At 54.0% G+C, this 21,558-nt stretch overlaps 6 protein-coding genes across 6 annotated transcripts; 2 read left to right on the forward strand and 4 right to left on the reverse strand.

Moving 5' to 3' along the window:
* Nucleotides 1-1,277: 1,277 nt before the first annotated feature.
* On the reverse strand, nt 1,278-3,275 carry BO66DRAFT_438436 (fungal specific transcription factor domain-containing protein; the record flags this gene model as incomplete). Its single annotated transcript, XM_025651063.1, has 4 exons — nt 1,278-1,545; nt 1,610-2,778; nt 2,860-2,977; nt 3,079-3,275. The coding sequence occupies 4 exons, from the start codon at nt 3,273-3,275 to the stop codon at nt 1,278-1,280; spliced, it is 1,752 nt and encodes a 583-aa protein (XP_025503896.1).
* Nucleotides 3,276-3,858: 583 nt separating this feature from the next.
* BO66DRAFT_374152 (Tm-1-like ATP-binding domain-containing protein) lies at nt 3,859-5,166 on the forward strand (the record flags this gene model as incomplete). The annotated part of the gene is made up of 1 exon (XM_025645582.1): nt 3,859-5,166. One exon carries the CDS (start codon nt 3,859-3,861, stop codon nt 5,164-5,166), a length of 1,308 nt encoding a protein of 435 aa, XP_025503897.1.
* A 699-nt stretch (nt 5,167-5,865) lies between these two features.
* On the reverse strand, nt 5,866-7,818 carry BO66DRAFT_322820 (uncharacterized protein; the record flags this gene model as incomplete). Its single annotated transcript, XM_025643782.1, has 1 exon — nt 5,866-7,818. The coding sequence occupies one exon, from the start codon at nt 7,816-7,818 to the stop codon at nt 5,866-5,868; it is 1,953 nt and encodes a 650-aa protein (XP_025503898.1).
* An 858-nt stretch (nt 7,819-8,676) lies between these two features.
* On the reverse strand, nt 8,677-9,972 carry BO66DRAFT_305981 (uncharacterized protein; the record flags this gene model as incomplete). The annotated part of the gene is made up of 1 exon (XM_025643243.1): nt 8,677-9,972. A coding segment is annotated over one exon (1,296 nt), but the record flags the coding sequence as incomplete, so codon positions are not given.
* A 2,596-nt stretch (nt 9,973-12,568) lies between these two features.
* Nucleotides 12,569-14,601, forward strand: BO66DRAFT_391885 (checkpoint protein HUS1 family protein). Its single transcript, XM_025647369.1, has 5 exons — nt 12,569-12,700; nt 12,868-12,986; nt 13,115-14,003; nt 14,145-14,221; nt 14,289-14,601. Exons 1-5 carry the CDS (start codon nt 12,658-12,660, stop codon nt 14,313-14,315), a joined length of 1,155 nt encoding a protein of 384 aa, XP_025503900.1. The 5' UTR covers nt 12,569-12,657; the 3' UTR covers nt 14,316-14,601.
* Nucleotides 14,542-21,131, reverse strand: sec16 (COPII coat assembly protein SEC16). Its single transcript, XM_025647370.1, has 3 exons — nt 20,936-21,131; nt 15,607-20,867; nt 14,542-15,546 (listed from the first exon to the last, which is right to left on the reverse strand). The coding sequence occupies exons 2-3, from the start codon at nt 20,840-20,842 to the stop codon at nt 14,966-14,968; spliced, it is 5,817 nt and encodes a 1,938-aa protein (XP_025503901.1). The 5' UTR covers nt 20,843-20,867; nt 20,936-21,131; the 3' UTR covers nt 14,542-14,965.
* Nucleotides 21,132-21,558: the final 427 nt, after the last annotated feature.

The following is a 21,558-nucleotide window of genomic DNA, read 5'->3' on the forward strand; positions in this document are numbered from 1 at the left end:
TAGCTTGAAATCAGATGTATTCAGGCTCAGGCCCCGCGAGTCTCCAAGGGTAGGCAGGTAGGTAGGCAGGCGAATGACTAGCTTAGCGAATATGATTTATTTGGTCGATTGGAAACCTCGGGGAGGTCGCCCCCTATTTATCTGGGTTCTGGGGTATCAAGTGTGTTCAGTGTCGAACAAATTAGGATGGTTCTTACACAGCTTTTGACAAATTCCAGGGGTTCATTTCATCCATCCTCAATATACGTTTCGCCCTCAGGAAAAGGCGGGGCGGGACGGAGCGGAGCGGAGTGCGGAGATAGCGGACGGCGGACGGCGGATATAAGTCATGGCGCGCGGAGATAGCAAAGGTGGTTGGTGGTGGGGGGGGGGGCGGGTGACGCATTATTCAACCTTGCAATTCCTCGGATGTATACTGTCCCTCCAGACCCACACGCAGTGACTTCATGCATTGCACTTCGAGGCCGAAACGTATTCGAGATCCGAATTTCCGACGGCCGTGTGTCGGTCGGTTGTAGAACGCCGGCGGTTTAACCTCCTGATTTCCCAGCAGCTATCCATGGGCTGCACAGTCCCCCCTTGGCAGGGTTTGGTCATCGAAAGCAAGATCATTTGAGTCGGAGTCGGAGTCGAAACCCGTTGGGTTGGCTGCCCTATATTCGCACATGTCTGGTAAATGGTTAACGGTTTAACGTACCGTTAACGGATCAGACTCGTGTGCTTACGTAACTACAAGAGGTTGCGGCCTCGCCCAGGCCAGGCTGCCGCTTACCGCGCACCTCGGTAATCTTAGCTAGTTCCTCTTGGACAGTCTTAGATAGCTAGATTTATCAACGATTTTATAGTGTAATCCTGGATGTTATAATAATAATTTTGGAGTCATCATATTTCTATTAGTTGTTCACTGCGGTTTTAACTAAGGTTTGTACTGTAAGTTACTACCCGTTTCAGTTTTTGCTACCAGAGCTTTTGATACTTACTATAGTAATCTTTTTGTAGAGTTTGGTTCATATATCAGATATATAGTAAGCTAGGGGGGGGGGGGGGGGGGGGGGGAGTGTATTAGTGTAGTTGTGGAGTCGTAAGCTAACTGCTGCTTACTCTCGATCTTAGTAGTCTTAGCTAGTCCTTCTTGAATAGCCTTATATAGCTAGATTTAATTATGATCCCATCTCCCGAAGTTCTCCCTTGCTTCCGAAAGATAATACATACCGTATGAGAACCGCAGAGTGCTAACGAGGGATCCTGATGGGTTTCGCAGAAGCGGTTGGTAGGCGTCAGGGTGTCGTTCCAGATGCAGCCAAAATCCAGTCCCACAGATCCCAATCCATGTCCATGGGGTTGAACCATTGCTGCGGCTCAATCTGCCGCAACAGACCCGGACAATCTACGCTTTCCGATATCAGATCTCGGCCATCGCCGGTCTCCATCGGCGGGTCGAGGTCGATCTGGGGATTTAACTGGGCACCCCGAGAGGCGAGGTTGCGGGAGTCACTTTCTGGTTCACCGGACGCCAGCCCTGGAGCACCCAACCGCTTGCTTGATCTAGAAGCCGTCCTGTCAGCATCTGGTATGGTCCAGCATGATCGCATTCGACAGGCCGCCTTACAGCATCTGGCCAAGGATTCGTGCGGTGCGAGTACACAGTTGGCTCTGTGCTTTGGACGCCTCCAGCAGAGCATGGCAATTATGCAACAGCAGCACAGCCTCCAACGGACAGGGTGCCTGGGGCTCTACGGACAGGATCAGCACCAGGATGAATGCGGCGTGGAAAGCGTGGAAAGCGCCCCGGCCCCGGATATACCAGTGAAAAGGCGTGAATTGAGGTGATTTGTGGAAGTCGGCGTGGAGTTCCAAGATGCGCTGTGCGCTTTGCAGGCAGCATTGCTTCGACCAGCTTTGTTGCGGCGGACAACCCGACACCTCGTTCAGTATGGTACTGTGGAGAAGGAGGACCAGATGGTGGGCGAAGCTGAGTAGCAGATTCGCACGGACGACCGAGGAGTCGATTCCCGACCTGGAGGCGTAATTCTGCTCCAGGGGGTCGATTTCGGCCCGTATCATCGCATCCAGACGGCGAAGCGCCGTCGAGTCATCGGAGGTTGCCCCGTACGTGGAGTTGCAGACCTTGGCGGAGAATTGAAAGAGACGTGCCTTTCGAATCAAGTAGGAGACGGGTTTGATACCGACCGAAGTCACGGCTGGGCTTGGCCCTCCCTGGATGATTTCGTCATCCCACACCTCGGCGGGGGGAAGGACATGGGACGAGAGCACAGACGAATAGAGATCCAAACCCGTAATCGCCATATTCTGATGATAGAGCAGTGTCGTCAGAGCTAACCAACAGCGGCGACGCTCCTCGACTTCAACAATATCCAAAGAGAATACGGCCGGGTCCACGTGGCATCCAATCGAGAGTGCTAGGTGATAGGCAAGACCCAGAAGAGTCCAAGTTTGACCGTGGCTATGATGGATTCCATATATAAGATTTAGCAGAGCCTGCAGTGTCCATATGTTGTGTCGCCACAGATAGCGATCCGCCTCGAGACATTTCATGGCTGCGGTGTAATACCGCTCCGAGAGCTCGGTGACTCGGTCCCAGGGTGTCGGTTTGCGGCTGAGGGCCCTCAGTAGAGGATCATCATGTTCCAGCGCGAGAACAGCGGTGCCCAGAATGGTGAATAGCAGAGCAAGCCAAGCTAGGGAGACCTGGTCTGGGTTCTCGGAAAATTGCCGATACCGATCATGAAACGTGGGGGCATGCAGAATAGGAAAGAGCTGGGGTCAGACGGATCCCTTTTCATCAGCCATATCGTGATGTATGTAGAGTGATCACCCGGAATGTCGGGACGAACCTACCGGGATAAACGACTGGAAATAGACCTCCTTGAGCCGGTCGCAATAGTCCGTAGGAGGAAGCTTTGCTGAAATATTGGCTCGACTTTCAGTATCATTTTCGCCAAAAGGATAAGGTCCGCTGGGCGTGTCAGGGATGGCATGTTCCCGGCTCGGGAATGGACCCGGTTGAGAAGCTCGCTGGACAATGCGCCAACCGGAAGTATTGGGGAAAAAGCGCACGTGTCCCGATGTGGATGAGGGGATGAGAGCACCAGCTGCTGATGATCCCTGCCGATTTCCTGAATCTGGACCCGGACCAGAACCATCAGGTACAGGGGGTGCTTGCAGCAACTGCTCCAGTCTCTGCAGCCGAGCCAGGAGATCAGGATTGGATTCTCTTTGCACAGCAGGGCTATTGGGGTGGTGGCCCGAGCCATTTCCTGGTGGCGGAGGTGGAGGTGGAGGCGGAGGTGGAGGGGGAGGGGGGCGAACTGGTGGATGTCGTTGTTGCGAGGATGTCTGAGAGGTCTGAGATGTCTGAGGTTGTCTGCTAGTAGTAGTAGTATAGACGCATTGCTCCGGTGGAATCCGCCGCCGTACGCAAGTGTCGCAAGGGGGGTTACTCCGGGAGCATCGGATTTTGCGAGCCCGACAAGGCTCGCAGGAGATTGGTAGACGCCGGCGTTGAGTACGAGCAGACATAGATAGGGCGGTAACTACTTGAGGGGGTTCTCGTAGTTGCTGAGGACTAGCCAAAAGAAAAAAATTGGCAGAGGGTGTAGAGAATGTAACGAGGTGAGTGGAATGGGCCGAGAAGCGGAGATGACGGAGAAGACGGAGCGGAGCGGATGAAGCGGTTCTTCCACGAGTTGCCACTGACTGACATAGAGCTCTACCTCGAGTATTATCTATTATCTACTATTTCCTATCTACTATCTACCTCGTTGCAGAACTAAACTGGAAATACCGAGCAAAGTCCATTCAATGTCCTTTGCCAAACCCCGTTTCCAATCGTCTAATATGCCGCATATCATCCTTCTGGGAACGCTCGATACCAAGCGCACAGAGGTTCTCTTTCTCTATCGACAGTTGCAGCAGAATGCGGCGCGCTCTTCAACAACACCGCTAGAAATCACCCTGATTGACTGTGGGCGACAGGACACTACGGATGAGGCCGTCACCTTCGGCCATACCGATCTACTATCAAAATATGCCGCGAGCCACCGCCCCGCAATCCAGACTCTGTCGCGGGGCCAGGCAATCGAACTTCTCATCGACTGCGTCAGTAAGTGTGTTGGCGAGTTGCTGCAAACGAGGGAAATCCACGGGATTATCGGGGCGGGCGGCAGCGGAGGAACCAGTCTGATCTCAGCCGTGATGAGGTCGGCCACGCCCATTGGCCTGCCCAAGCTCATCGTCAGCACAGTCGCGTCGGGTGATACAGGGCCCGTGGTGGGCGAATGTGATATAACCCTGATGTATTCGGTCGTCGACATCGCGGGCACCAACCGGCTACTGCGCGAGGTGCTGGGAAATGCGGCCGGTGCAATTGTCAGCATGGCGTCGTCGTATGAGTGCCGCCTGGGAGAGGCCCGGAGCCGAACAAGCGCGCAGGCCGAAGAGAATAAGATCGTCCGAGTCGGAGTCACGATGTTCGGGGTGACCACGCCGTGTGTGGATCATGTGAGACATCATCTAGAAAACAACTATCCCGTCGAGGTGTACGTGTTCCATGCTACCGGCCATGGAGGGAAGGCTATGGAACGCTTGGTGGGCGAGGGTCGTTTAGACGCCATCCTGGACATCACCACAACAGAAATCTGCGATTTGGTGGCTGGCGGATGCATGAGTTGCGATACTAGCCGCCTGGAGGCAACACTAGAGCGTGGAATCCCCAACATCATCTCCATCGGGGCCACGGACACAGTGAACTTTGGACAGATGGAGTCCGTCCCACGGCAATATCACGACCGCAAGTTGCATGCTCATAACCCAAATGTGACCTTGATGCGGACCTCTGCAGCTGAGTGCCGCAGGGTGGGACGTTTCATTCTTGACAAAATAGGCCGGTTTGCCCAGACCCCAGAAATGGTTGAGGTGTGGCTTCCTCGAGGAGGAACAAGTAGCATTGGGACAGCCGGGGCTGTATTTGCAGATGCTGAAGCTGATGCCGCCCTCGCCGATACTCTGCAATCCGGGCTGGAAAGCATGAAGGTTAGGGTGTTATCTGATGAGCGAGATCTCAATGACAAGGGATTCGCAATTGCTATTGCGGACCGTCTTATGGCCCTCGTGGCGCAGCACTCGGCTGACATCGGATTGCGGTAGCCGGATTCTTCGTGGTTATTTTCTTTTCCCCAGATCCTTAGTTTGTCCTATCCCGGCAATGACTAGAAGAGGATCACTAACTAGGCTAGGCTATGGTGTCTTTCGACCGGATTACGAGACAAGGGAATTATCGACGATTGTTTCAACACTTGATGCTTATTGATTAGATCCGAACATCGGTCCTGAGACATCATATTTCGCACAATGTAAGATTTGAAAGATAGGCAGGCAGACAGGTCAACCAGGACCCCGCCCACCTGAGATCAAACTGATCCTCGTTACCCGAGGGGGGAAGTAGAATAAGTGAGTAGGTACAAGTAGATCACATGAATCGAAGTAAAAGGTAGACACCCGCTGATGCACCAGGTTGAAAGTGGGCGCTGTGAAGACCAGACACCAAAAGGGGATGAAGAAACGAAGGAAGAGACCTGTTCGCCTAGCCAATGCAAACGCAAATCAAGATATCCGGGGAATGAACGGAGGCCAAATGCTCGCTGCGAACAAAACCACTTTTTGTATGCACCTTACCTGTCTCTTTCATGACGAGACAAACCGAATCCAACATGCAAGAAACCCGGGTAATGAACGGCCAACGCCAGTGCTAGTGAACAGAGCAGATAATCAAGAGGGAAAAAGAGGTGGGAAGGCGGGTGTGGGATGTCGAGGGTATGAGATGAAGGAATGTGGAATTTGCGAAGTTTAACGTCTTCCAAGTCCGCGCAGAGCGATGCGTCGGCTGGAGCCGACGGTTCCCAGATCACTGATACTCCGTGATTTTGAGATCACGGGAGGAGGGGGCGCCTTTTCGGGAGCGGGCTCTGGCTCTTGCGGCGCGAAACCGTAGGTGTACGGCCGCAGGGACGAGCTCCTTCGAGCTTGTCCGAGTACGTCTTCCACCCATGCCTCGCTCTCGGCGCTGATCGAGACGTGCCTGGGACGCGGCCCTGCAAGGCCGAGAGGAACCGTGTGGCTGGCACTGCCCGCGGCGGTGTTCGTGGGCGAATACGAAGACCCATGTCGGAACTCGCTTGCCGAGGACGCGCCCATCGAGGCGTTGGACGACGTTGACAGTCGACGGCGCGCGGAGACGGTTGACATGGGTGAATATGACGTGCTCAGCGTGTCGCCAGGGTTGCATGTGCGGAACTCGGTCATATCCGACACGTTAGAGGTCCGCCGGGTTTTGCGAACGGCCAAAGATGACCCTGGCCGGTTACTGATGACGGAGGGCGGTCGTGACGGGGTTCTCCGTCCGCTGGCAATGGGTGCCAATCTATTTCTAGGTGGGGACGGGGGCGAGGTGCGGGAAAGCCCCTGCACCTCTACCAAAGGCGTGTCCGAAACATGTCGGCGTCCGTGATGGACGGCGAATTCTCTCAGGTACTCTGCGAGATCTGCCCACCCACCACCGACGCGAACCATGACGCGCTCGCCGTTCTCGCCCACTGACCGGACGAACAACTTGGTGGGGGCAGACTTGCCACCCCGGTGCAGATGGTAAAGCTTCACGGAACTCTCTTCTGGAGCGTGCGCATGGGAATAGCGCCGGCGGGAAACGGCGGGGGTGATGGTCAACGACGGAGTAGGTGTGCTACTACGAGCTGGCGAGCCGTGAGGAGAGACAGAGCGAAAGCGCTCCCTTTGTTTCAATGGGTAAGATGATGCCGAATGTCCATCGTGCTCATGAGTGTCCGCGGACACTAGGTGAATCTGCGCATCGAGGGCAGTTAGGATAGAGGAAATCTTTTCGTCCAAATGGTCCTTGGGCTTTCTCATCTGCGGGGTTGGGGTTGAGGTCCGCGACGCAGTCTTGAGGAAGGCTGGAATGGATGAAGGCTCATCGTTGGACCGAGCCCCCGATCGGTATGCTCCAATGCTCTCGAGACTAGGATGTGAAGTCAATTGTCTCTTCAGACGCATTGTGGACGAATTTTCCAAGGGCGCTGCCGGAACCTTCTGGACTGATGCTGTTGAGCTAACGTTCTTAGTATGCTCCCAAGCTTCACGCAGCGTCTTTGCGATGCCATCTGTCCCCTGGTTGAAGTTCCCTTCACGAGTGATCTCGGGTGACTGAGTGGCAGAACGTCGTGTGTTTTTGGTCGAGGTCGAAGATTTACCAGCTTGAGGCGGTAAAGAGGATTTTCTCGGGCCAGAGTGAAGGCTGGGAAACACTTCTGTGGGTCTTTCGGTTGTTGCAGTGCTTTCAGGTTCCCTGCCGCTCTCGTTTCCAAAGGTTAACTCTAACCTCTCACTGATGAAGCGCTGCAAGGGAAGGCTGAGGTTTCGGTTGTGAGCGAAATCCGTATGCGGAGAAGCCTTCTGACTGTCAAGGCGGAAGAGGCGGTCTTCTCGCAACGTATGGTCGCTGCCAGGCGCTACAGGATCAGATGACTGGTAGCCGGTCTGGAAGGGTGGGGGTGTTTCGAGAAGTAAAGGAGTTCCGTTAGATGAGGATCCGTGTGGTTCACGCCTCTCGGGGCTTGAAACAAGCGAAGGATAGTCCGAGAGAGAAGAAGCAATCGACCTGCGCCTGGGACGAGAGTCTGCGTGTTCTGTCTCGAAGATCAAAGGACCCGGTCGAGTGTTGGACAATTTGATCGGACTTTCAAGAGGCTTTTTGGGAGTCGGGTCGTCCGTCGCTTCCTTCAACATCAGAGAAGAAGTCCGGGCTGGGAGCTCTTCGTCGCTGCTTGCAACTACCGACTTTGCTGAAGTTCCGGGGGAATCAGAGCTGAAGGCGGGAATCGAGCTTGTACAACTGGGTGGCTTTGTTGTCGGGACCTCGGAGTCATTCTGGCCAGTCTGTTTGGCCAATGCGGATTTTTCATCCAGATTCGATGAATGCGGTAGATTTTCACAATGTTGATCGTAGGGTTTCAAGTTCGTGGTGTGCGAAGAGTCCTCTTCAATTCTGGGGCTGCCTACCCCTCCGGGGGACATGGATAGATTCTTTGGTCGCCGTATGATTACGCTTCCGGTGTCTGTCTGCGGGCTGCTCGGTGGCTGCAGGCTATCTTCTGGAAGAGTCAGACTAGGAGATTTGTGCGAAGGGCATGGAAGGCCAATCTCTTCTGCGGCCGGAGGCATGTCTTGTTCACTGGTTGGTAGAAAATCCTCCGGTTCCTCTGAGACGCGCTCGGTTTCCTTTGCGTATGAATAGATTTCTTGGACCACAGGAACCTCCTCGCAGGCTAGAGGCTTTTGCTCTTCCATAGCAGGATTGGTCGGCTGTACGTCGAGACATGTAGATGTATCTTGCGCGCGGTTTGCTTCAATATGAGGCATTTCGTTGGCAAGAGGGCTCTCGGAGCGTTGCAAGCGGGGTTTCTCATCCGAGCTCACCATGGCATGGGAGGAAGGTAGTTGTGTACCAAACGGATGAGCATCCTCCTCCTGTTCGACACTTGTCGTAGAAGAGGCAAGTGTGACAGGACGAGGTGTTGAATCAATGGAAGTTTGGGAGACGTTGGGAGTCGCATTGCTAGAAACAAGCTCAGTAGGGATGTTGATCGCTTTGGAAAGCGCAGGTGAAGCCGTGCGATCCAAGCTCGAGGGAGCCGCTTCGATAACGGATTGCACACTCGTATCTTCCTGGCTAGTCGGTGCTCGATAAGGAGGCGCGGCCTCGACAGGAGTATTGAGTTCCTCTTCGTCGATAGTCTCCATTGGAAAAGTGTGACATGTCTGTAAAACAGGAGCAGACGAGTTTGGAGATTGGTCCTCGCCGCGAGAAGAATCAGTGGACGATTGTTCAGACACGTCCTTTTCTATGTCGAGATTGGCGCTGGTCTTCGAAAGGAGTGTCATGCGCTGCCATTCGTTTTCAACGGTGCGTTGTTCTGCTTGCATGGTCCAAGAGCCAAACTCCGCCTCGATACCTTCGAGGTCATCGATCCAGCTGTCGGGAATAGAATCTTCGCACTCGTCCAAAGCGTCAAGCACACAATCCAATCTTCGACCAGCAGACACAACCGTGGCTTCCAAGTGGGAGCGCTTTGCATGATAGTTGGACCGGGAAAACAATGGGTCCTTCTCGCTAGGAGGATCGGAAGACTTCAAGAGGTCCAAGGCAGCCTCCAACTCAGAGCGGGCGAGGCGCAAGCTGCGAAGCAAGACGGGAATCTGTCGCAGAACCAACAGACGAACGTCCCAAATCGAGAGCAAGCTCGTTAGGCGCGATAAAAGAGGCAGGGCCCGGAGAATGGTGGCGGTGATGACGGCAGTGAAATCGCTCAATTGGACGTAAGACAGTTGAGGAGGGATGGACAAGCTACTGTTAGCCGAAGAGGGCCGAGACCGGGCCGGGATGTGGGCATTGAGAACGTGCTCCTTGAGCTCGTCCATATCTAGCAGGTCCATTTCATCTCGGATTTCCTCAATGCGCTTCTCGTGTTCCTCTACCATGGCGGCAGGCAGGCTACCGTAGTATTCCTCGTCAGTCGCATCGGACGGAGGGATGAAGCCCAATCCTTTCTCATCACCGGTCTGTTTCGGCCAATTCCATGACTGGATTTCCTTGTACCACAGATTCAACTTTTGAGCGACAACTGCTGCGCGAACTGCGAGGGCTCTTTCCGCTGGGGAAACCTGAGCGATACTTCTGGACAGGATATCATGGGCGGCTCGTTCGTTCTTGGGGACGGCATTGGTGGAGGCGAGCGCTTGGAGAGTCGACTCGGGTGACAGACTCCCGAGGAGGGGATCGGTGTGTTCATAATCGGGGATTGGTCGGTCCGGAGATCGAGATCGCGGTGGGTTGCGGTGGTAGATTGGCGAGGGAAGGGGAGCGACGCGACTACTGGCCATGTCGGAAGAGAGCGGCAGTCGCCGGGAGAGGACCAGATCGGAGTTGTCGCAAAAGATCAGTAGTGAGGTTGAAGTGATGGAGGTCGGGTCGCAATGTCGAAGGTCGAAGAGAGAGAATATAGCTGAAGAGCAAGCATGCTGACGCGATCCCGCCAAAGTCTATAGAAGAGGAGGGGAAGGAGGTTGAGTTTCTGGTTCGAGGTTCGAGATGAGTCGAGATGTCGTAATAGACGGGAGGATGCGGAGGTGAAATGAAGGAATTAAAGTCCGAATCAGGCCGACGCTGTTAGATAATGCACCCAATGGTGGAAAGAATGTATGAGGGCCAGAGAAAAGGTTAAGATCGGGCGGAAATTAATGAAGAGGTGCAAGAGGGGAGAGTGAGATCTGGGGCGCGAGAGGGAGAGAGGCAGAGCTATGGGATGATGCTTAGTGATAGTGATGGTGGTTAATGGTGATAGATCACACTGCAGGGCCCAAAAACAGGCTTAGAGGGAAGTTAGGGAGAGTTGGGCGGCTGCAGGAAGCACAATGATAAAGCGAGAGTGGGATGATGACGATGATCGATCTCAGGAGACCAGCTCTTGACTCAAGAGAATGAATGACTGGGAGTGGCAACGATGATTCGAAGATCGGGGAGGGAGGGGGGCGAGTTATGCAGTGGTGAGTTGGTTAGAATGAGTGTTGGCCTGGGTGGAACGGGGGGGAAAGATAGAACGGAGCCTCGCGCGCGGTTGGAGAGAGAGGAGGAGCTCGTCAATTAGTGAATTAGTGAGTTAGTGAGTTAGTGAGTTACTCCGTAGTGAGCTAGTCTTAGCTGGCCGCGCGACACACACACGGGAATGCTGGGAGTGGAGCCGCGTCAGGATTAATAGGGGCAAAATAGAGTACTTTCTTTAACTAACTATTTATTCTCGTGAATTCCGATGCTGCCACTGCCACTGCCACTCTCCCACTCAACTCCCATTTACTCAGGCATAAATCTGCCCTATTATTACTAATGTAATAAAAATAACTCTCCGTATCTCGTCTAGAAAAGCCCTAGACTTGCCGTAGAAAACAGCTCCATTCTTAAATATTTGTGTGTCTAGCTAGGGTCTAAGTTAACTAACTACAGTACTACAGTACAGTATCTACTTCTCCATACTGTTTCTCCTTTCCTCCACTCCCGACCTCTATTAAAACAAAACATCCCCCCTTTTCTTATGTCGGATAGGATCTGTCAACAACAGATGCACACCATCCTGTACGACATACAGTCTCCGGCACTCCGTAAATTTCCTGTACAATCAACATGACTGCTGTCTCTGGCACACGAGACCCATCTCCATGCAGTAAGCAGTAGCAGTAATCCACCTTCGGAACCTGGCGGACAAGACTGTCTCATTCCCCTTTCCGGAGCCCTCCCAATACATAGAAGCCTGTGCACAAGTAGTAACTTATGAAGTGCAATCAAAAGTGGCTGTGCGAGGTAATGTCCCTTCCGCGATGTGTTCCGGCTGTCCACAAGCTGCCCTTGTCGGCTCTCTCGGACCACTTGGGGTTGAAGAACATTCGGAGAGTAGATCGGTGATCGACGCCCCCTTGCATATCATATCTCATATCTGCGACCGTTCGAGCTCTTTTGCCTTTGCTATTAGAGTTGATTGGGATTATGGAAGTCTCTTGAGTGCTTTGACTGTTATCAATGGACTGCATTGGAGATTACTTCGACATCTCTTGCATGTCCATCAAACTCTACCGTGTTTGCGACCAGAGAAGTGTTATGATCAATACCCTGAGTAGGCAATTTTGGGCTTCCGATCAGCAAGGCTGCGCTTGCTATGGAAGTATCTTCGCACAGAAGGGCACTAGTTGGCTCTGAAAATATAATGAATGGGTAGGATGATATTAGAAACTCCCAGACTGCAGGACAGTAAAAAGGATTCGTCGCGACAAGGTGTAGGCTCGCTTTTCTCGACCCCCAGATCAGGGATCGTGAACCCTTGATGAAAGGGATACTCAGTCGAGATATTCTCTCCTTCGCGAAGGAGTGCAGGAAGGATACGTCCAGTACAGTATCCCTGGAGTATACCAGTAATGTTGAGTACCTCTCAAAGTCGAGAAACTAATGTCTGTAAGGGAAGTAGCAAGGACTCCGGCCTAGAAAAAGGCATGGAGCTTCTCGTCCCATCTGATGAACAGAACCATTGTGCTGTTGTGCCGCCAACCACGTGGGTGGTATCTGCCGGGATCGCAATGAGGAGTGGGTTATGTATCATGTTGTGTCATTGAGGAACTTGCAAGGCGCCACGTCCTAGCCGAACAACTGTCTAGAAGGATCGAAGTAAGTGGCGGTCGCGAAATAGCCATCGATTCTGATTCTATTTCTATTAAGCAATAACCAAGTAGAAAGCGACACGTTGATTGAGGAAAGTCTGTGACAAGTTCCAGAAGGCGTGGGGAGAATGAGAATGTAACTATTCCGTAGATACTGGATGGATGCTAACAATAGATGGTCCGTTGGTTTTGCGCTGTTTGCTCCTGGCGGATCCCCCACACCGGCCGGCCGAGCTCAACCAACCACCATAACATCATCGCATTCATCCACTACCTTGCGCTCAATATCAACATCAACATCAATTGTTGGTGTGCCTACACAATAAATCCACCTGCTATTCCCAAACATGCAATAAATAATCCACCATGCGTTTCCGAACCAAACTCACCAATGCGGAGACTTTCTCCAGTACGTTTTTTGCCTCTTGTCGCGTGCTGCTCCATCTACCGCGTTTTGGCGTTCCGGGTGGTAGCCTTCCTTGAAGCTCTGAAGGCCTAGACCAACCAAACCACCAGGTCACCCACCGTTCGCAATGGCCGAGTCCACATAACTAACACCACGTACCAACTCCACAGAGCTAACCGCCTCCCTCTCATCGCTGGGCAAGACCTGCTGGATGCGCCTCGAGCCAGGCAACATCCGCTTCACCATCATCCCCGACCAAGGCACCCAAGTATGGGCACAATTACCAATTGTACGCCCCGAACCAAGCAATCAAGCAACCAAGCAACAACCACCCACCACCAAATCGAGCCGTTGCTATTTTCAAACTCATCTCATCTCATCTCCAGAACACAACCAAACTGACAAGGACCTCTCCAGGACGCCATCTTCGACGAATCAAGCTACATCCTCGAATCCAACTCAGGCGGAATCATCAACCTAGAAGTGCCGATCGGCGCCCTGCACCGGGCGCTCCGCTCCGCCGTCGACGCCAAATCCGCCCAACTCCGCCTCACCCAGAAGGGCCGCATCCCGCTCCTGGCACTGACCATCCGCACGCTATCCTGGGCGCCCGGATCCAACGCACTGGGCGTCATCACCACCGCACCTGGAACCGGAACCGGAACTGGTCCGGGCAGCGGTAGTAGCAGCAGCAGCAGCAGCAATGACCCTCCGACTATCACCAACGGGCCGACCCATGCGCCCCCGCCGTCATCAACCACGACAGACACCCCCAACGGGCCCTCCCGCCCCGGCCGCGAACGCGAAACCGTGATCACGCAAGAGATCCCCGTGAAGGTCTTCCACGAGTCCGCCGTCGAGGGCCTCCACGAACCCCGCTGCCGCGACCCAGACGTGCACATCATCCTCCCGAGCCTCGGCCAACTGAAGAGCATCTCCGAGCGGTTCACCAAGCTCGCCTCCCCGGGCCACGGGTTTGCGTCCGCGGCGGATGCCGCCACGAAACCCACCGCGACGGGCGCGTCGGCCGCCGCCCCGAAACTCGAGCTGTCCGCCAACATGCACGGCGCCCTCCGGCTGGCGATCGCCACGGACGCCCTGCGCATCTCGAGCGTGTGGACCGACCTCGTCAACCCCCAGCTGGACCCGGGCCAGCTGTCCCAGGGCGAGATCGAGCGGTTGCCGAGTGAGCGGATGCGCGCGGTGCCCGGGGATGACGAGGCCGGGTGGGCGCGCGTGCGGATCGATGGGCGCGACTGGGGGAAAGTGTTGAGTGTGGGGAGGTTGAGTCCAAGGGTGGTTGCTTGTGCGTTTACCCCCTCCCCCTTTCCCCTTTTTTTCCTTCCTTTCCTCTTCTATTCGGGATTATATGGTCGGACATAGCTTCCCGGATTCCCTCTCCCATTAGTACCACAAGAGAGGCTGTGCTAATGGTTCTGTGTGCCAGCTTTCGTTCACGAGACGGCCTTGATTCTCTATGTCTATCTTCCTGGGACATTCAATGAAGAGGACTCGTGTCTGACGGTAAGGATGCTGAAAACCAGACAGCTACTGGCACTTACACGTCGCTAATTATTCATGTCGCCCCTAGTACTACATCAATTCATATGCGGCTTGATTTTCCCATGATCCGGGCACGCACGGATCTATCTACCTCACGACATTCTTGCTTCACGAACCTCCTTCTAGAATCTTTATATCACTCCCTAGTTATACCTGCTCTGTACTATAAAGCCTACCCTGGTTCCCTACGCATATAGATCGTTCGGGTGAGGTGCACAATCTCCAAATCCCATGCTAGAATCAATGGTGCATTGCCAGCAACAAACATCTCACGGAGAAATGCTAGGCATATACTCAGAACAACCATCATCCTCAATACGCATAGCTAAGGTCAAGCGGTGAAATGAACACCTTCATAGAAAAACAGAAATTCAATATGTGCACACATGTAATATACACGAGAATTAACCAGTCATGCAAAGGATAGGCCGCCGGGCCAAGAATGGAAAGCCCCATTTTGAAAAGAGTAAGTTTCGACGGCATGCAACGCTGTTTGCTGAGCGAACGTCAAATCAAACCGATGACCTTTCCCTGACAAAGCCAGGACACGCTCCCGATGACATGTAAAATAAAGCTGGGGGTTCCAACAAAGAGGAATCGTTAGACATTATAGGAAAATATAAAAAAAAGAGGTATTAGGGTACAATATATAGGCCACTAAGGTCCGCATCCCGAGTGGAATGGGAGGAAAAAGGGGTAGGTCGATCATTTTGCCATGACATCGACATAACGTCCCTTCTTCTTGCCCTTAGCGGCAGGGCCTTTGCGTGCCTGCGGCGCTCCGAGGAGGTCATCGATGGAGCTGGCATTGCTCAACGACGTCGCCGGCCGGGGAGGCGCGGCGAGACCAGCGCTCGGTGGTGTGGGTAGTGCAGCGCCCGTCGAGATGGACCGCGGGATTGGAGGCGCAGCGCCTAGAGCGGATGGCGGGGCGGGGCTGCCCGAAAGGGGCGGAGGAGGGGCACCTGCAGCAGATGTAGGGCGGCTACCGGCCCCGGACAGCATCGGAGATGCAGTTGTCGCAGGTGGTGGCGGCGCACCACTGCTGCCGCTGGCCGTCCGGCTGGGAGGCCCGGATCCACGTGGGGGTGGCGGCGTGGCACGGGCTGCAGTTGCGCTGTTCGGATCTTTCTTGTTGACCCATTTCTTCAACTCGGTATCGTAGTAGAAGGAACTCTCTTCGCCAAGCTTGGCTCGAATCGGGCCACCGCCGGGGTTCTCGCCTTCTTTCTTCCCACCAAACCAGCCACCAAACCATCCCTTTTTAGCGGGAGCACCTCGTTTGGCTATGTCAACAAGGTTAGTTTAGCGAAGGAAAAGAAATATCAAGCTGTATTGTCACTTACCATCGGCCTCTGCGGCCTTTCGGAAGGCTTCATCTGCTTCTCGGTCCTTGCGTGCCTTCTCCGCTTTCTGAACTGCAGCGGCTCGAGCAGCTAGATCATCGTCATCATCGTCATCCATGAACGACTTCTTTTTCTTAGCCGGCTCTTCATTTTCTTGTTCCTCGGGATTTGCCGACTCGGGTGCGGCGTTAGACTCTGCGGGAGGCTCATAGCCGCCACCGCCCATAGGAGGCATATAGCCACCCTCATCTGCCTGAGAGACGGCGGAAGGAGTCTCATGGAGCAGCTGGCCAAAGGATCCATATCCAGGAGGTTGGTAGGGCGAGACCATATTAGGGGACCCAGGTCCTGGAGCAAACGGAGCCTTAGCCTGGGGCTGAGAGACTAAATCTTCCTCGACCGGTGCCAGGGGCATATACGAAGTTTGAGGAGGTGTTTGCTGATAGCCTGCGTTTGATGGCGGAGAGTTATAGAACATTCCCCCTTGGTAAGGGCCATTGTCAACCGGTGTCGAAGGGTCCTGCGAGCCCCGTCGCTGTGCAAGACCAAAATTGTAAGAAGACGATCTCTGAGAGTCAAGAGACGATCTACCGCGGAATTGCTCGGGTGAGGAGGTAGGGGCGTATTGGTTGTTTGGTAAATAACGTGAAGGAGCAGCGCCATGACTCGGTTGCCCTCCGTAGATGTCTGACACGGAAGGCGAGCGACTCACAGTAGGCGTGCCAGCTACTTTAGCAAATGGACCTATATCTGCCTCGCCACCCTTCGCAGGATCGGTAGATGTGGCATCGTTGTCTTCGCCGGCAACGAAGCTATTGAACTTGGCCCACATTGAGCCAGAAACCTTCTCCATGCTGGGCCTTGAAATCCATGACGAGCCACCGTCGCTAGTCGACTGCTTCAACCTTGCTGAAAGCTCGTCAACTCCATAGTACAGCTGCTGGTTATGATAGGGCGAGGATTTTGTCGTCGCTTTCACGGTTGCTGCAATGGCATCACAGTACTGCTGAGCTTCTGTCTTTTGGCCACGATCGGCGAGACACCAAGCATAGACCAACTTGTAAGCCAAGAGATGACAGAGCGGTGGCTTCGGAGAGGCCGAGAGGACGGAATTGGCATAGTCATAGGCCTCGGTGAGCAATATGCAGTCTTCGTCCTGCAGCGCAGAGGTGGAAGATCGCTGATGATCAGCTCCTAAGAGGACAATACTCGTTTGAGGATCATCGACACCGCCGAACACTGCAGCGCGTGAGAAAAGAAAGCAAATGTGCGCAGCCTCTACGCGGCCGTAGCTCGAGAGCAGCCGTCCAAGGGCCAGGAGAGCTTGGTGATCTTCCGCACTGCGGTTGCTTAGTACGAGGCCGAGTGTCTCGCGCCAACTTTCCAGACCCTCGAGCGCGTTTCTGGCAGAACCATGTCCGTCCACTTTACTGACCATTTGCAAGCCAGCCCTTGCTGATGGCGGCACCAGCTCATCAACGCTCTCCTCGACGTTGCCGGCAAAAATCTCGTACAGAGCCGCCAAGGATTCGGTGCTTCCGGAAGTCGATCTGACTTCACGTCTGACGAATTCTTGAACGACCTGCTTCCAGACCGAACGATCCATAGTCGACGCTAAAAGCATCGCGTGACCCCACAAGCGACTATCCACTGCCGCCCAGACGGCCTTTTCGCGCTCCCCAAGTAGAAGATTATTACGGAGGGTGCCAATGGCTTGAGGATTGGCTGCATCCGGGCGAGAAGGCGCATCGGCGGGCTGAGAACTGTTGATAGGCTGGAAGCCTGTGTCGTAGCTGTCGTCTATTTCGTTGCTTTGTAGATGAGGGAGAATGATACTGCGCAGGGACTTCCGGACCTCAGGTGAGCCTTCGAGTGCACCATCATGTTCAACCATGGCGCGAACAACTTTCCACAGTAGAACCTTCTCGTCGTAGCGCTTATGGCCATCAGGAAATAGTTGAGCACTCGCTGGGATACCTTCATTCTCGAATGCGGCTATCTTGCTTGAGAGCCAAGCAAGCAAATCCTTCTTCTTGGATTTGGACTTGAGGGGACCTGGGTGGCGGACAATGCTTTCCGGGGCCGGGATCCAGTCGTTGAGCTGGCATGTTTTGACCTCTCCAGGACTTGGTTTTATTCTAGGGGCCATTTGCCCAGCAGCGTATCGAGGAATATGCTGGGGGAAACACGATAAAACAGTGCCACCAAAACCGAATTTGACTATAGGCGCACCCTTCCAGCGTTCGAGAGGGTCATACTGCTGATCATCCGTTGGAGGAATGAAATCCAATTGCTGAGAGGCGGCACGGTTATGTATCGAACCTTGGACTGGTGCGTAAGGATTCACGGATTTGGTAGGTGAGCCAGAGCCATGAGCTGAGGCAGGCCTTTGTAAAGGGTCAACTGATGGCACAGACAATCGAGGGCCAAGGGTTTGCTGGCCCGGTGATTGTGTCATTGATCTACGCGGAGGCATGAAGGGGGGCTCATCAACAACGGGCGCAGGGACTGGCGGGGCGTTGACTTGGCCGGCTGGGGTAATGCGTTGAGCAAATTCGTTAACATATTCGGGCGGAGCATACTGATTTCTCGGGGGAGACACCGGCTGCATGCTTGCTTTCTCTTCGCTTAAATCAACACCGGTAATTGTGGCTTCAATAGCAGTTTCGCCAGGTGTGAACAGCGGGTTGACGGCAGACTCGGGATGAGATTGCACGTCGATGGTAGGAGGGAGTGCCGAATAATCTAAGGACGGTCGCTTTTCCAACTCTTCCTGAGGACGATAGGAGACCTTCTCATGATGAGCCAGAGGGCTTGATGTACGGGGTTGGAATGGAAGGGTGACAGCTTGACCAGGGTGGCTAGGAGCCTGAGAGGCATAGCGGTTGCGAGGAGGCGGGGGAGCACCAGATGGTGGGGGAGCTGGAGAGTATCTCGGGGAGGCTGGTGGCTTGATTCCATTCTGCAAATTCGGTGGCTTCGGCGAATATCTCGATGCACCAGGAGCTGCAGCGGCGCCGCCAGGAGCGCTTGGGCTTAACAAACTCGCATAGGGGTCTATTCTTTCAGGTTGTTGTAATTGAGGCTGGGGCTGAGATTCGACAGTTTGCTGAGGAGCGGGGATAGCGCTAGCATACGGATTAACCGGTGGCGGAGGCGCTGAGTACGATGGCGCTGCTGGCACCGCATTGGGAGCAGGTGTGTATCGGCCCGTGCTTGCCGGCCGAGAAGGTGCGCGAGGCGGCGGTAAAGGAAGTTCCTCAAAAAAGTTCTTTGGTGCAGGTGCAGTAGCAGTCGATGTCGCGCCGACCGGAGGTGTGGGCATGGAAGATGCTGAACCCGGCGCCTTCGGAGGAGGTACTGGAAGGCTGTTGCTTCGCGGCGGCGGCGGCGGGACGCCCGGTTGCGAGACGACTGCTCTGTTGGTAATGACCGGTCGACGAGGGCGCGTAAGGTCCTCAGGAAGATCATAAGGTGACCTGTAACCCTCTTTGGCACGTTCGGCGAAACTCTCGGCTTTCTTTGTTCCTTCAGTCGGGCGGGGTGGTTGAGCAAAATAGCCAGCCCCGGGGCTCATTGCGGGGATTCCCTGGAGCAGATCCGATGTTGATGGCTGGTGTGGGACATAAGACCTTTCCTGCGCTCTGGGTCGGACCGAGTTGTTTGGTGGGGCAAGGGGACTGGGCCCCGCTTGAGCAACCGGAGCAGGGTTCCCAAGTAATTCTTCGAAACTTGGCTGCTTAGTTCCTCCGGCAGATTCGTCTTCAAAAAGCAGGTCATCATCGTCGTCCAACTCTGCCTGCCATCGGGCTGCGAGGTCTTCTTCCGACGGTAAACCGTCGGCGTCTTCATCGGAGAGCTCTGCCTGCCAGCGCGCTGCCAGATTATCGTCGGACGAGCTCTTTTTCATGTTGTCCTGTGAGCCTGCTGCAGCCAATGCCTTCTCAAATTCATCCTCACTCGGATCAGCGGGATTTACAGGGAATGGGGAACCAGCTGCAGCCAAAGCACTCTCGAACTCTTGCTCGTTTGCATCTGTAGCGTTGGCTGGAACTTGCGTACCGGCTGCTGTCAAGGCGCTCTGGAACTCCTGTTCGCTTGAATCGGCAGCGCTGACTGGGAATTGAGAGCCAGCTGCTGCCGAAGCACTCTCGAACTCCTGCTCGCTAGGATCAACAGTGTCCACCGAAGCCTGCGAGCCGGCTGCTGCCAAAACATTCTCAAACTCCTGCTCGCTTGGATCAGTAATCTCAACTGGAGACGCTTCTAGGCCCGCTGCAGCCGGAGCACTGTCAGGGTCCTGCTCGCTCGGCTCTTCAGCATTGTTTGTTGGCTCCTCCGATACACCCAATGAATCCAACACTTGAGACGTGCTCTTTCGAGTAATATGAACTTCAGGAGTTTGCTCAGAAGCCGAGTCTTGCACTGATTTGAAGAAATCATCTTCTTCGTCTCCGTCAGCCTTGAATACATTGTTGATTCGGCTTTCCACCGTCTCTGGGGGCTCAATTAGAGAATCAATGCCCCTATTCAGCAACGGAACGCCTTCCTCAAATCTCGTCTCTATTTCGGGCGAGAAGTATATGGGCTTTGTTTGCGTCTTGAGCTGGTTGAAGAAATCATCGCCGTCTTGTTCCTCCTGAGCAGGGCTTCCCCAGAGATCGTGGCTGCTCTGAATCTCTCCATTGGGATTCGGGAGCTCGTCTCCCCGGAATGTTCCGGTGGGACCGGTGGGAGTGATATTGCCTGACTCTACCAAGTCACTGACAATTTCCGCAGGTTTTTGCGCCTCTTCCTCCCCATTCGGCACTGGTTCTGCGCCTCCGACATGTTCCCCGGTAGGGTTCTCCACTGTGTCTCCGTGCATACTGATTGGCTCCTCCGACGGTTCGATAATCTCCTTATTAGCCGTTGACAGTCCTTCAGGTGTGTCGTGTACCTGTGGGTCTGCGACCACTTCGTCCTGAACTGGCGCTTGTTCGCGGTTCGCGGGAGACTCGGGAACGCCCACATCGGGCGTACTTGCTTCTTGTGTATTGTTGGCATAGTTCGATGGCGAAGAAAGTACGTCACCAAAAGATACATCGTGAGGAGTTTCCATTGGCGAGCCAAGAGGGATGCTAGTGGCTTCGATCGCGGTGTCGATCTCGAGTTCGGTGGGTGTTGTTATAGGAGGGACATCGTCTTCCAACCTAAAAGCCGGATTCCACACTGCCGCTGCATTTGTGTGTGCCATGATGGACTTCGCTAATGCTCAAAGACTTGAAAGTCAAAAATGGACATGAGTCCCTGTCTTCAGTCTTCCCAGTGCCAGGGGGTGTGAACATACCTCGATGGCTGACAAGCAGATTAGTATGATAAGGGTCGTCAGATATTAAGCGGCATGGAACATGAATCGGGGAGAAGAAAGGAAATAAGAAAGAGAGCTATGCAGTTGCATAGACATTACAAAAGATAAGGAGACAATGGAATCATGACTGCATGTTCAGGTGGCTGCGTAGTCCTTTCTCGAGTCCCGTCCGGACAGCTGCGGCCGTTCTGGATTGCTTATGATGATAGCAATTGAACCTCCGTCCTTGGGAACGCGCCCGTCATCCGGGGCGGAACATTGTTCTGCCGCGCGGAAGTGCCACCTAACCTGTTTCTTTAGTTCACGTGCTCTTATGCTGTTTATGCTCCGCTGCGACCAGTGATGCACTACTTTCGCAGTAGTAAGTCTGTGTAATACCAAGGACAACTATACATCGACAGGCATATATACACAATACGAAGGCAAGTAGGTGTGCCAGTCTGGCTTTAATCTCTATAGTCTCAATGTTTTTTGGTATTTATCTTTGAACGGCTAGTAAATAATTGTATGTTGTGGAGCTTCATCTGGGAAAAGTGGTAACTACGCATCTATATAGTTTCCTCACGGAGCGAGGGCAAGCTTCTGCAATGCTTGCAAGAAAG

The sequence above is a fragment of the Aspergillus aculeatinus genome, assembly GCF_003184765.1.
Source record: "Aspergillus aculeatinus CBS 121060 unplaced genomic scaffold BO66scaffold_24, whole genome shotgun sequence".
NCBI lineage: Eukaryota > Fungi > Ascomycota > Eurotiomycetes > Eurotiales > Aspergillaceae > Aspergillus > Aspergillus aculeatinus.